Raw genomic sequence first — 15,522 nt, forward strand, 5'->3', positions numbered from 1 at the left:
ACCAGAGAATGTAGTAAGGTAAAGCTTAACTAAATTTCATTAATGTAAAGATATATTGATTTTATATCAGTTTGTATTCATTTTTCTTATTTCTTGTATTTAGAACCAGCATAACCACGAAATGTGCTGACAAAAGCAAAATGTTTAGAACCCGTGAACAAAATAAGAAGAAGCGCAAAATAGTTGAGAAAGAAAATATTTCTCCCTATGAATCCGATTGCTCGAATTCATCTAATTAATAGTAAACTAAAAATTAGAATTAGTTATTTGGGGTCAGGGGAACCGGGACACAAGTTTCAGGTATGTAAGATTATCAATCTAATATGTGGCTATTTTATTTGTCCAATAAATGTAGTGGGTTCCAATCAATAATATTAAAAAATAATTAAGTTCTGAAAATTTAGAATACCGATTATGTTATCTAATGTTTCAGATAAAATGCAGTATCCTCTTAACGTGGATCGTGAACGTCTGGACGCTACGTAGTTCCGCCGCTGGATAGGGACTCATAGTGCCAGTCTCAAGCCTGGAACTAGGAGGAGAGTTGGCTGCATGCAATATTGAAAATGTGTCATATCATTTTTTTAACCATATACTATTATCATATATTATTACCATATATTATTAGCGCTATCTAATTCAGAACTTAAACAACACAGGAAATATTATTAACAACTTTTTGCTATAAAGTGAATAAAATGTGGAATAATAAATTATAATTCATAATTTAAAGAACTTTCTCATTAAAATAATTTTGGTATGATCAATGAATTAAGCAAGTCACTAACATTTTGTACTTACGGTGTTAACACTATGATTTCCTTACAGATTATTTTAAGTAACGAATTAAATAAAATAAGATTTAATAGATATTTTGGGTATGTTTTATGATTATCTAATATTTATAGTTAAGTTCTGAAAATTTAGAATACCGATTATGTTATCTAATGTTTCAGATAAAATGCAGTATCCTCTTAACGTGGATCGTGAACGTCTGGACGCTACGTAGTTCCGCCGCTGGATAGGGACTCATAGTGCCAGTCTCAAGCCTGGAACTAGGAGGAGAGTTGGCTGCATGCAATATTGAAAATGTGTCATATCATTTTTTTAACCATATACTATTATCATATATTATTACCATATATTATTAGCGCTATCTAATTCAGAACTTAAACAACACAGGAAATATTATTAACAACTTTTTGCTATAAAGTGAATAAAATGTGGAATAATAAATTATAATTCATAATTTAAAGAACTTTCTCATTAAAATAATTTTGGTATGAAGTTTTAATAATTTTGAAATGTAAATATGATTTATTTTTGTCGCGACTGTGTAAACTCGATATTTCCGGTGCATGTTTTTATTATAGTGAGTAAGAAATAATTAAGCTAATTGAAATATATTTCGACTTTTAATTAAGATTAAAAATAATTTAATTGTTTTTATAATTATAAACAAATATTGATTTCATTGTCAGTATAAGTAGGTAGTTATTAATTTGTTTCATTATTCACTTATTTATGTTAGAATTTATATTAGTCAATAATGGCTTTTATTTATTGATTGATTTTTTCCATATAAGTAGGTGATTAAGGTATTATATTGTCAGCACCACATTACAGCGCCACGCACAATATAGACCATAGAATAAATAGAATCGCTGTCTATAAATAATCGAGTATAATAATTTATTAAATATTTTGTATCGTAATTAATGTTAGTCTATTTGGATCATTAGCTTAGTGCGTGTCAGTATTTTAATAAATATCTTTGTGTTAAAATAAAAAAAAAAACTTATATGTAAAGTCTAGATCGAGAGACAGAGAAATATGTGTAAGGTTCCATTTTATAAAAAAATAATTCGATTGGTAAGAAATAAGTCTTTATTCAATTACAAAATTCTTAATGTTGTCTAATAATGTCTAAAGCCTCCTAACCCTGTTTTAAGATTATCTCCTTAAGATAACAAAAGCGATTGAAGACGAAGAAAATATATTTTATAAATAGTAACATTTTACAACTTCAATAAATTTTATTCATAATATTAGAATTTTAAAGATTTCTAATTGTCGAGAAAATGTATAAGATAACTCTAAAATAATACAGCAGTAAAGCGCTTAAACATTAAGTGTTTCAAAGACAATAAGTAACAATAGACGTAATTTTTATGATCCCTTTTAGAGTACTGGACAATGAAAGTAGATAGGAAATAACCTGAAGGCTATAAAACATTATTTTATAAATGCAAGTTCTTGGTAGCTTAATCCGCTGTAAAACAAAATTTTATTCAATATTAAACAAAAGAAGATAACAGAAAGGAGCCGAAACTACAGCCAGTTTAGGTACCTGATTATGTCTACAACGATTACAGAAATCGAACTATGATATTGTTTAAACTGTGGTAGAAAATTGTTCTGTACCAAAGAATGTAGTAAGGTAAAGTTTAACTAACTTTCATTAATGTAAAGATATATTGATTTTATATCAGTTTGTATTCATTTTTCTTATTTCTTGTGTTTAGAACCAGCATAACCACGAAATGTGCTGACGAAAGCAAAATGTTTAGAACCCGTGAACAAAATAAGAAGAAGCGCAAAATAGTTGAGAAAGAAAATATTTCTCCCTATGAATCCGATTGCTCGAATTCATCTAATTAATAGTAAACTAAAAATTAGAATTAGTTATTTGGGGTCAGGGGAACCGGGACACAAGTTTCAGGTATGTAAGATTATCAATCTAATATGTGGCTATTTTATTTGTCCAATAAATGTAGTGGGTTCCAATAAATAATATTATTGTAACTTACCGATTATTAGATTACATCAAACTCCATACCAAGGTTACTAAGGCGTACCTACTAAAAGCAAATCTTAACCAACATTGTTGCAGCCTCAAATATGTCTCCAATCTATGGAGTGCAAATGTATTGTAAACATATAGGTAAAATTGTAAAGGTATTATTTTATTCGTAACAGTGGTAGTCGTGTAAGTCGTGCCAGTGGTACGAATTGCGACAATTTTAAAAGCTTAATTTGAAAATTAATTTAAAAACGATTTAGTTTTATGATAACTAACTTATAATAGAATAATATATAATTGAATAAATGGTAAAAATTGATTTTAGATCTTTGTCTCCTTAATCTCAAACAGTGGTGGATTCGCCCGATGTCGCAGAAGATGGCGGGACGTTCTCTCGGTTTTGTTGTTCGCGCTTTTTTCTGTACCGTTGACGATTTCTATATAACTTTGCTTCGTCCGAACATTTCGTCGTAATTGAACTCCTGTAATTTTTTTAACACTAAGTCTCCGGACTACAAAAACATATTTTGTCATTTGCTTAATTACTTTTAATAATTAGTTTTAGGTAAAAAAATTTTTGTTAAATGGTATAATACAAATATATTATATTTTCTTAATAAAATATCTAAACATTAAAAAGTTTAAGGGTACAAAAGTTATGGGATTAAAATATGAATACCAACCTAACAATCCTTTTAGGAACATTGCACCTTTCAGCGACGGTGTTGACAATATCGTCTACTAATTTGGGGTCCAATTGCTTTTTCGGTGGTTTATTCGCAAACGCTGGTGACTGCTTTCCAGTTAAGGAATGAGTGGCTAGAATTCTAAAAAGGTTTATTTTTAATTTAATCATTTTTATTAATATTTTCAAAGATACTTAACGTATTAAGACATAGTCCTTTATTTTAACATTTGGTGCCGCAGATTTCAGTTTGAGGCAAGTGACTCTAATAACTTCGTTTATTAGGGACATTTTTTAAATTAATGTATAATCTGTTTCGAATAATGTTTTTACATCTCAAGGTGCATTCATATATTCTGTAGATAGGTAATCGCAAATCGACGACCGACTTAAGTATTGTCTCAAATCGTTATATTTGTCCCCGTATAGGATCGGATTAAAAAAACTGTACATTGCTAGTTTGTCAGTCAGACAATGACCCTGGGAGGTCGGGATCAGCAGCGGATTAAACGAACTGGACCACCGAGGCAATTCGTTTACGTACCATATTTTATTAGGCTTAATCTAAATGAAAAATGCTTTCAAATATTAATCTCATAATAATGCATTTGATTAATTTCTGTTTAAATGTTAACCGGAATTAGTAATTACCTTCTAGGAAAGACGGATTGCAACAATCGTCTCGTCGCTGAGGTGTGGGAAGTCCAATCGATTTCTGCCATTAGTCTGGCAGGCACGGTGACATTGCCGTTTCCAATTGAAACCTACGAATTAAAAGTACTTTAATAATTATATTGATTTCACTGTCGGTATAAGTAGGTAGTTGTTAATTTTTTTCATTATTCACTTATTTATGTTAGAATTTATATTAATCAATAATGGCTTTTATTTATTGATTGATCTTTTCCCTATAAACAGGTGATTAAGGTATTATATAGTCACCACCTCATTACAGCGCCACATACAAAATAGACCATAGAATAAATACAATAGCTGTCTTTAAAATAATCGAGTATAATAATTTATTAAATATTTTGTATCGTAATTCATAATAAAAAATAACTTTAGTCTAATGCTATTTGTTTTTATTTAATAATTTTGAAATCAAATTAGGACCATAGAAATTCTATAATTCAGTTGATTATGAGTCCTATGTAATATAAATATGTTTGCAGCCTTTAAGTTCTGAAAGCACATATATAAAGATCCCGGATGGACCAATAATAATGTTGCTGGATTTTTTTGAAGAAATTGTCAGTAGTAGCTCGGACTTCCGAAGTTAGCAGTTTTAACACCCTTGCCTCGGAAAGCACGAAAGCCTTTAGATCTGCACCTGGTCTCTTTCAGTAAATTACTTTTACCCATTGGACGCCAGTGATAGAGAGATACGTTATATATTCTGTGCTAATATTAAAGTCTATTTGGATCATTAGGTCAAGTTTACGTCGAACTTTAGAGGTAATTAAATTTTATATACTTAACTACTTATGTATACACATGAATAATATATAAACATACAAACCATATCAACATTGTTAACCGACAATGGCAAACATGCGTTAGTAGTCTGCGCTGATACTCTACGTATTTTTAAGCCACCAGCCATCTCATCCATTTCGAGCTCAACACTTGACGTATTTTGAAAAACAATGGTCGGTTCTTCTACTGCTAAAATCTCTTCATTCTCATCTAGTCCTCGATCTTTAGATGTCCTATCCATTATTGATCGACTTTCATTTATTTCATCATTAGATAAAATCGCTAGGACCTGCTGGTACAAGTGTTTTAATGCCGTTTCCAGTTCTTCTAAATTGACAGTTGAAGGATAATCGAGAACAGGATCGGTCTGCGTTCCTTGATCGAATGTCAGTTTAAGATTCTGAGCGTTCCTCTCGGGTAGAGTTGGCATGGGTAATGATTGATTTGCGGCTGAAAAATAAAAGAAAATCTTGTTATTTATGACTTAAATGGCTAAGAGTAAACCTATTATGACTGGCTTAATAGAACATTCAGCATTGCATTGCTTCTTTCCTATTTTTGATTCTCTATAGTCAAAAGGGAATACGTTATATACAGGAGAAGGTAACCCAAAGCTAATATACCACTTTTAATCGTAACCTATTGACATAATTGTAAATGTTTGAATCAGTACTGTAACTCGGCGGCCGACCAATCATCGTCAGTTGGCTGGCTCGCCTGGCTTTGAAAGTTTTCAAGGTAAAACAAAAAACTTTTTAATTTAATTTAATCGTATATTTCGAACACTTAGTCTTTTTATATAATAAAATGTAACTAATCACTGTCTGTACATGGAAGATATTTGAGTAAAACATTTATCGTGGGCCTCAAGGTTTACGCGTTCTTTCCCGACCAGCTCACTTTTTACACACAATCAATGCATGACAAAATAATATTGTTCACGATTTCGCAGAAGATTATTGTTTTTATAATTATTTAAGCACATCTGTTATTTGTCGATTATTATTTTATGTGGTATACATACTTAATACTTATACAACTTTTTGAAGAACTCAAATACTAACTAGTACCTCGGTAGGTATATATTAAACATAGGTACTCCATTTATATATTTTATATACGAGGGTATAGTAAAGATTAAAAAAACCGTATTGATTAATGTGAGATTGCTTCTGTCGAAAAATAAATGCTTCAAAAATGTATACTACGACGCGATCTCGATATCGATATACGATCTTCTTACAATTTATTATATTCATAAAATATACGAGATTTTATAAGTCTTAATAACTATAAGGCTGGTCACAGTTAAATAAATTTAGGCTTAGATATATACTGACCGTTTTTACAGTTATATGATTCCCCTAAATTAAGCTAGGTGGCTCGCTTGAAAATTTTTAAATTATTTTTTACAAATTTTCGCCCGTGTATTCAAGGGAGGTATATAAGTTATAAATATAGTATAGTTCGGTCAGTAATAGTATCGTTATAATATTCTAATAATATTTTACTTCAGTTATTAATTGATCTAAAACATTTGAGAAATGCATCGGTTGCGTACTGTCTCATGTGTAACGAAATCTTTTGTTTGATATTTATTGGGAGACAAATGTTGGGTACTTAGGTATCCTTAATTCAAAAGAAACCATTTTAGTTTTATCGTTACCTGCGTTGCGACGCCAATAGATATTGTTTCGACTGTTAAAATTTAAACGTTATAAATTAAAATTAATCCTTATTCAGATTTGTTATCTATCTATAATAAAAGAAGCTATCACTTACCACGTGTGTTGTAGCGAAGCTCAAGCAGCGCTTCAGCCGCCTCGATATCGGTGAACATCTTGTAAAGGGAAATGAATTGCAATTTAAAATAAATAAATATTTCTTAATAAAAGCTCACTAAGAAACAGTAAAATTATCGATTCGATTTTGCTTAGTAGTTACAGTTCAAATAAGATTCCGATATCAATTGTCAGCAGTTATTCAAGGTACCGTGCTTTTAAATTGTCCATTTCAGGTATAATAAAAGGTACATGTTTTATGCATTACTTTGTATAACAAGGCAACCTCAATAAACCTATTGTTTATTTTCCTTATCCTTTTGGAGGCTCTTTTCTGGAACGAATGTTTCTACTTGTATCTTTTTAAACTAGTAGGTATTATACTAAAGTTGTACTAAGCAATATAACCGATTAAGTCCAAATAAAGTTAAATGAAATCATTTTTTGAAATGTTTGTTAACCCTTATTATAAAAATTTCATTATTTAGTAATTATATTTTGTCTGAAAAAATACATGCTTAATACAATATTTTTATTAAATCTATTAACAATAAATTTGAACGCAAACATTTATTAATTAAACAACTAAATTTAAGCGGGTGGCCTAGCCTATAAGGTCATGATTATTTTATGTTATGTGGGTAATTGGAATGCCAGAGAGACTTCATCTAGAGTTCCCATTAAATTTTAAAGTCTATTTTTTAAATCATTTGCAAAATAAAATTAAAAATAATGAGGTCTCATTGCATACCACTTTTTTTCTCCCTGGACATATTTCTATATTTAAAAATAGTCAATTAAATCTTTTCACCATCTAGTAAATCACTAATAAACAATAAAAATTAAATATTTGTTCGTTTCATCATAAATACAAATTATATAAATGAATATTAAATCATCTCGCATGAGTATATATAAAACTTGCGAGACGAAAAGGTTTTTAACGGAACCTTAAAATCGAATCAATATAGGTTTATCATGTTTTTATAGAAAATTGGCAACAGTTTTTTATATTAAATGAGTTTTGGATTTTTTTACATTTGTCTTCTCAAAATCCACTACGGCATTTTGATTAAGCAAAAACAGTTATTAATTTTAATGCATCCAAACATTTTAGATCTGACCTAAATACATATGAAAGTAAAAAATAAAATAATATATGAAAATAGTTAAGGGTCTCCTTAGCTATTTTCGAGATTAAACACTACATAAATCAATATATATACTCACTGATATTGCCAATTAGGTGGTCACTTTACAATATCACAACGTCAACGTCAACGTCTGACTCAAGACTGACGAAAATTTGCAACTCGAGTCGAGGGGCTGTTTCTTAACCACCACACGACTCCCATTGTTTCATAATCAGTTACCTAAACTGGCTGTAGTTTCGGCTCCTTTCTGTTATCTTCTTTTGTTTAATATTGAATAAAATTTTGTTTTACAGCGGATTAAGCTACCAAGAACTTGCATTTATAAAATAATGTTTTATAGCCTTCAGGTTTCCTATCTACTTTCATTGTCCAGTACCCTAAAAGGGATCATAAAAATTACGACTATTGTTACTTATTGTCTTTGAAACACTTAATGTTTAAGCGCTTTACTGCTGTATTATTTTAGAGTTATCTTATACATTTTCTCGACAATTAGAAATCTTTAAAATTCTAATATTATGAATAAAATTTATTGAAGTTGTAAAATGTTACTATTTATAAAATATATTTTCTTCGTCTTCAATCGCTTTTGTTATCTTAAGGAGATAATCTTAAAACAGGGTTAGGAGGCTTTAGACATTATTAGACAACATTAAGAATTTTGTAATTGAATAAAGACTTATTTCTTACCAATCGAATTATTTTTTTATAAAATGGAACCTTACACATATTTCTCTGTCTCTCGATCTAGACTTTACATATAAGTTTTTTTTTTATTTTAACACAAAGATATTTATTAAAATACTGACACGCATTAAGCTCTTCGATCTTACTTCGAAAACTCTAAAGTTTGACGTAAACTTGACCTAATGATCCAAATAGACTAACATTAATTACGATACAAAATATTTAATAAATTATTATACTCGATTATTTATAGAAAGCGATTCTATTTAATCTATGGTCTATATTGTGCGTGGCGCTGTAATGTGGTGCTGACAATATAATACTTTAATCACCTACTTATATGGAAAAAATCAATCAATAAATAAAAGCCATTATTGACTAATATAAATTCTAACATAAATAAGTGAATAATGAAACAAATTAATAAGTACCTACTTATACTGACAATGAAATCAATATTTGTTTATAATTATAAAAAAAAATATTAAATTATTTTTAATCTTAATTAAAAGTCGAAATATATTTCAATTAGCTTAATTATTTCTTACTCACTATAATAAAAACATGCACCGGAAATATCGAGTTTACACAGTCGCGACAAAAATAAATCATATTTACATTTCAAAATTATTAAAACAATATTAGATAATCATAAAACATACCCAAAATATCTATTAAATCTTATTTTATTTAATTCGTTACTTAAAATAATCTGTAAGGAAATCATAGTGTTAACACCGTAAGTACAAAATGTTAGTGACTTGCTTAATTCATTGATCATACCAAAATTATTTTAATGAGAAAGTTCTTTAAATTATGAATTATAATTTATTATTCCACATTTTATTCACTTTATAGCAAAAAGTTGTTAATAATATTTCCTGTGTTGTTTAAGTTCTGAATTAGATAGCGCTTTACAAATATACATAAAAATTTGGTTTAATTTATTACTTACAATGAAACCAGATGGCATCACGGTCCAGCGCCCATATAACTATATATGTACATAACATTACCTAACTAGGTTTAAGTGCCATTCTTGCAAGAGTAACTGAGACACTAAATTGGCAATATCGGTGAGAATTTATTTATTTATATAGTGTTTAATGTTATTTAAAATATTATTTATTTATTTAAGCATCTTGAAAATAGCTAAGGAGATCTTCAACTATTTCCTCATATTATTTTATATTTTATTTTTTACTTTCATATGTATTTAGGACAGACCTAAAATGTTTGGTTCATTATAAAATTAATAACTGTTTGCGCCGCTCGAACTGACTGAACGCGACGCCGCTGTAAAACGATTATTTGTAAAATCAGCCGCGCATCGTCGGTAGTGGGGAATTAAGCGCGGGAGTAAGACGTGTTTCAAGAAGTCAGCAAGTTGAGTTGTTTTCGTTGAAGAAGTGAAGCCAATTGAAGCGAAGATTATTATATGAATATAAAATAGCTCTTTTAAGAGCTTGACATTACCTCATACTACGTCATTGCATGCTGCTTCTTGTTTCAAATAAACAGTTCTTTTCAGAACTATTCATTGTTTCAAACGATGACGTTGTATAATGAGGCATGCGTGGCGTGTGTATTCTTGTTGCTATGCGTACTGCTATACCTATATTGATTCGATTTCAAAGTTCCGTTATCCTTTCCGTAGAAAACCTTTTCGCCTCGCAAATTTTATATGTACTCATGCGAGATGATTTAATATTTATTTATATAATTTGTATTTATTATAAAACAAACAAAATGTAATGGGAACTCTAGCTGAACAGACTTACAGTATTCTCTCCGACATTATGTTATGTGGGTTATCGTACTTACATAACATAAACTAATCATGACATTATCAGCTAGGCCGCCCGCTTAAATAAATTTTTTTCATTAAAAAATGTTTACGTTCAAATTTGTTAATTGATTTTATGAAAATATTATATTAAACATGTATTTTTTCAGACAAAATATTATTACTAAATAATGAAATTTGTATATTTGGACTTAATCAGTTATATTATTTAGTACAACTTTAATATGCTTACTAGATTAAAAAGATACAGATAGAAATATTAAGATTTTAGCCGAAAACCTTATATTTTATACCTGGAAAGGACAATTGAAAAGAATGCTATTTTGAATAGCTGCTGACAATTGCTATCGGAAGCTTATTTGAACTATAACCTAAACAAAATCGAATCGATAAACAGTAATCGATGTAGTTTGTCGATAGTCGATTACTGTTTCTTAGATTTTATTAAGAAATATTTATTTAATTATTTAATTACCAGTTAAAATGATTACTTCATTTGTAATATCTGATATGGACGCTGCGCAAGCCTTACTGGACCTTCATCACGGGACAAGAACTGTGGTAAGCATTTTAAGCAGCTTTATTAGCTCTACAGTAGGTAATATTTAAGATAAATATTTTTTTAAATATTCGAATTAATAATCTAATACTACATTTTTGCAGCCAGCGCCACTGCCACTTCCTAATACAAGCACCCCAAAGAGTATTCACCCAAATATTGTAATGAAAAATCTAAGAAAAATAATTTAAAATATGTCAAGAATAAACTGATGTCTGACAAAGGAACGCAAACTGACTGAGTTGAATTTACGCGAAATTAAAAAGACGTATATTATAAAAGAATTACACGCTGAAATAGAATGTCTTAAGTAAAAGCTGAAAAGAAAGAAACCGGAAACATCCTCAATTACCGTTTCATATGTAATAAACATGTAATAAATCGGGTGTTTCTAGTGACGAATATTCGGAAAACACATACCGCCGAAAATCCTACAAAAGTAAAACAAAACAAACTACTACTACTGACTTTGTTAGTAAAATATTACTTGCTTAATAATATAGTTTTTTTAATGTTAATTATTTGACATCACTAAATAACTTCTATTTATAATTATTTTTAGAGTCCTCTTGGAAACTGTGATTCAACATTTGCAAATGAACGCGATGACTTTACAAACAGTAACATGAGAGCTCGTAAAGAAGAGAAAAGAACTTTAAAACTAAGAAATACGAATTAGTCAAATAAAGAAATGGTATGGGTTTTGGCGCCTTAGTTTATTTTAAACGGAATATATTTAATAATTAATATAAACTAAATCAAGGCAAGGAAATAACTCCATAGAGCGCCTTGTCATTCAAAGCAAGGTGGATGGCACCAGACCACGTGGAAGGACGCCCATGCGATGGACCGGCCAAATAAAAACAACTGTTGGCGGTCCTTTGCATGAATGCACGAGGCTTACCACTAACAGGGACATATGGCGAAGGCTCGTGAGGCGAATAATTTTCACATCTGCGCCGAATAATTCATAATACTTCATGGCGACCACGATCGCTCTGACAAGAGTGTCACGACGAAGAAGAAGATAAACTTAATACTTTTAGGTTTTAATTGGAGACGAAAATCCATCAGTTCCAGCCAGACTTTTCAAAAACATGGACTGGACATCTTGTACGAATCGCACTCGTAAATTTTTGACAGCTGTCTTTTCAAGAAAGTAGGTTTAAGTGACATTCTTGGATATGTTCACCACTTCAAAGTCGATATTCATATTATCATGGAACAATATTCTTTTCAGGGCATTGGCAACTCATTCGCTAACAGGAAAGCCTTCACCAGCTTTTCCTGACAAACCTGATATGATATTGTTTAAACTGTGGTAGAAAATTGTTCTGTACCAGAGAATGTAGTAAGGTAAAGCTTAACTAACTTTCATTAATGTAAAGATATATTGATTTTATATCAGTTTGTATTAATTTTTCCTATTTCTTGTGTTTAGAACCAGCATACCCACGAAATGTGCTGACGAAAGCAAAATGTTTAGAACCCGTGAACAAAATAAGAAGAAGCGGAAAATAGTTGAGAAAGAAATATTTCTCCATGAATTCGAGCAATCGGATTCATGAATCCGATTGCTCGAATTCATCTAATTAATAGTAAACTAAAAATTAGAATTAGTTATTTGGGGTCAGGGGAACCGGGACACAAGTTTCAGGTATGTAAGATTATCAATCTAATATGTGGCTATTTTATTTGTCCAATAAATGTAGTGGGTTCCAATAAATAATATTGAAAAATAATTAAGTTCTGAAAATTTAGAATACCGATTATGTTATCTAATGTTTCAGATGAAATGCAGTATTCTCTTAACGTGGATCGTGAACGTCTGGACGCTACGTAGTTCCGCCGCTGGATAGGGACTCGTAGTGCCAGTCTCAAGCCTGGAACTAGGAGGAGAGCTGGCTGCATGCAATATTGAAAACGTGTCATATCATTTTTTTAACCATATACTATTGAAATTTAATTTTTTAATTGAATAATATTTTCGCCTACCAACTGAAAATTTTCAATAAAACATAGACACGGGTGCTGTCGTTTTAATTTACTCAAACATTAATATATACAAAACAATAAAATGAATCAAAACAACTTCATTTTTAATGTGGTAATCATTGAGTGCAGTGAAATTAAGGGTACTACTCGTAGACAGAGAAACTAAGCTTATCTGCCTGCGGTACTACTGTAGTGTGAGTGATATACCATTATAAATTGTGATGTGAATATTTATATATATTAAGTTTTACTCCTTACATTACACCTACTTAAAGCCTCTTTTAATCACTAGAGGAGTAAAGACAAATAAACAAACTTTGACATTCAATTGACGTGATATAATTGTTTGAGATCATAGACTAGTTTCTCTGTCTACGGTTGAGATAAAAAATAATCTATGATATTCGTTATGGGTACGGGAAAAATTGCGTTTTGAATCTGTTTTTTTCATGATCCTTTTTTTCTATATTAAATATATTAATTAAAATTTAGTATGATAGGCCGCAGCCCCACCCTATCTCAATGATAGAAAATTCTTCATATGTTATCTAATTCATTCTTAAAACATAGTATTATGTAAAAGAGCAAACTATCAAATAAAAGCTAAAAAGTTAAATTGAAAATATTAACATTTAACTTATTACAGATAATAAATGCCAACATTCCTTGTCCCACCTAGGGTGGTTAACAGCATAGTTGGAAAATTGAAACATTAGATACTTGACTTAGACAGAGAAACTAATAGACCAAGGGGCCGTCAAACCGCGATTGAGACAGAATTAGTATGTCAATGTGTGCGTATAATGTTGCCATAGTAACTGCATTCACAGACATTTCATTAGCTGACGCTGCCGGCACTTACGTGATAAATAATTATAGGTTATGATTAATAAACAACAGAAAATCCTATTATGTTCAGGATTTTAATGCGACATAAGGTTGCGTACTATAACATCAATAATCATCACTGATAAACTATAATTAGGGATAAAACCGTCGTTCTTACGCGTGATAATACACGCCGGCAATTTGCTACTTGCTATCGCTTTAACATGAAATAAAACGACAATGCACCATTGGATAATCTTCGATATGATATAAGGATGGTTTTCACTGGGTTAGAATAGTTTTCTAACATATAAAATAAGCAAAAATTGAAGAATAAACACAATGAACTGATATATAAATATATGATAATACTAGTTATGCGATAAGGAGCAAAAGATTTTATAATTCTATCTTTGTCTTTTGTAACGTAATTTTCGTTCTCTTTCTTGTATAAGTAAGAAGGAAATCGTCATTGCGTCTATTACTTTCTCTGTCTACGATATGAATCTATACGCCATTTTTTCGTGAATCCTTAGTGAATTTTAGTTACCTAGTAATTGTATTTATACAATGATGATTGTCTGACTATAACTTTAGATTACCGATTCATTGATTATTATTGTAACTTACCGATTATTAGATTACATCAAACTCCATAACAAGGTTACTAAGGCGTACCTACTAAAAGCAAATCTTAACCAACATTGTTGCAGCCTCAAATATGTCTCCAATCTATGGAGTGCAAATGTATTGTAAACATATAGGTAAAATTGTAAAGGTATTATTTTATTCGTAACAGTGGTAGTCGTGTAAGTCGTGCCAGTGGTACGAATTGCGACAATTTTAAAAGCTTAATTTGAAAATTAATTTAAAAACGATTTAGTTTTATGATAACTAACTTATAATAGACGATACTAAAAATACTAAACCCTGAATAAACATCCAATGAATGTAGTTTATATGACACGAAAATTCTGTATGAATCGAATTTTTTTTTTTAATTCTCTCGTCTTTACTAAAATAATAATAAATTTAATATTTTTTTTGAGTTAAGTAACTAAGTACGTACGACTCTTTTTATAGAGAGAAAGTCATAAGATTAATCTATTACACTGCTTTACAATGGTTGACAGTCGCGAACGACTGACACAAAAAATGAAAACTCAGTGGTAGGTACCTAGTTGACCCTGCTACTACAAATGTTCAAATGTGTACCCTCGATCTTAGATTAAACTTTACATGTTTACATTGGGTTATTTCGATGCTGTTATATTTATGAGCAAAAAAAAACTAAGATACCGTTATGCTTTATTTTCATATCTATAGTTACAGTTACCGCGGTTTGTTGGTAATGACATTTAAATTTGTACTTGATTCATTATAGTCATTGTGGTCAAAAAAAAAAGCTAAAAAATATATTTTATTTAATAGTAATTACATATTTTCAATTGAATAATATATAATTGAATAAATGGTAAAAATTGATCTTAGATCTTTGTCTCCTTAATCTCAAACAGTGGTGGATTCGCCCGATGTCGCAGAAGATGGCGGGACGTTCTCTCGGTTTTGTTGTTCGCGCTTTTTTCTGTACCGTTGACGATTTCTATATAACTTTGCTTCGTCCGAACATTTTGTCGTAATTGAACTCCTGTAATTTTTTTAACACTAAGTCTCCGGACTACAAAAACATATTTTGTCATTTGCTTAATTACTTTTAATAATTAGTTTTAGGTAAAAAATTTTT

The 15,522-nt window shown here is 30.1% G+C and overlaps 1 protein-coding gene across 3 annotated transcripts in view; it reads right to left on the reverse strand.

Moving 5' to 3' along the window:
* The window catches only part of LOC126771947 (early boundary activity protein 2-like), a 150,009-nt gene that overhangs the window by 17,227 nt on the left and 117,260 nt on the right, over window positions 1-15,522 (reverse strand). Inside the window, exons 6-7 of one of the 3 annotated variants that reach the window (XM_050492129.1) lie at window positions 3,487-3,630; window positions 3,132-3,285 (exon numbers count right to left, since the gene is read on the reverse strand). The exons of 1 other annotated variant lie outside the window; for it this stretch is intronic. In XM_050492129.1, coding sequence (XP_050348086.1) covers window positions 3,147-3,285; window positions 3,487-3,630 — 283 coding nt within the window. In that variant the 3' untranslated portion in view covers window positions 3,132-3,146. Of the gene's footprint in view, window positions 1-3,131; window positions 3,286-3,486; window positions 3,631-15,522 lie in introns of those variants that run through there. One more of the 3 variants, XM_050492130.1, reaches the window with a different exon arrangement.

Source organism: Nymphalis io, chromosome 11 (genome assembly GCF_905147045.1).
Source record: "Nymphalis io chromosome 11, ilAglIoxx1.1, whole genome shotgun sequence".
In the NCBI taxonomy this organism is placed as follows: domain Eukaryota; kingdom Metazoa; phylum Arthropoda; class Insecta; order Lepidoptera; family Nymphalidae; genus Nymphalis; species Nymphalis io.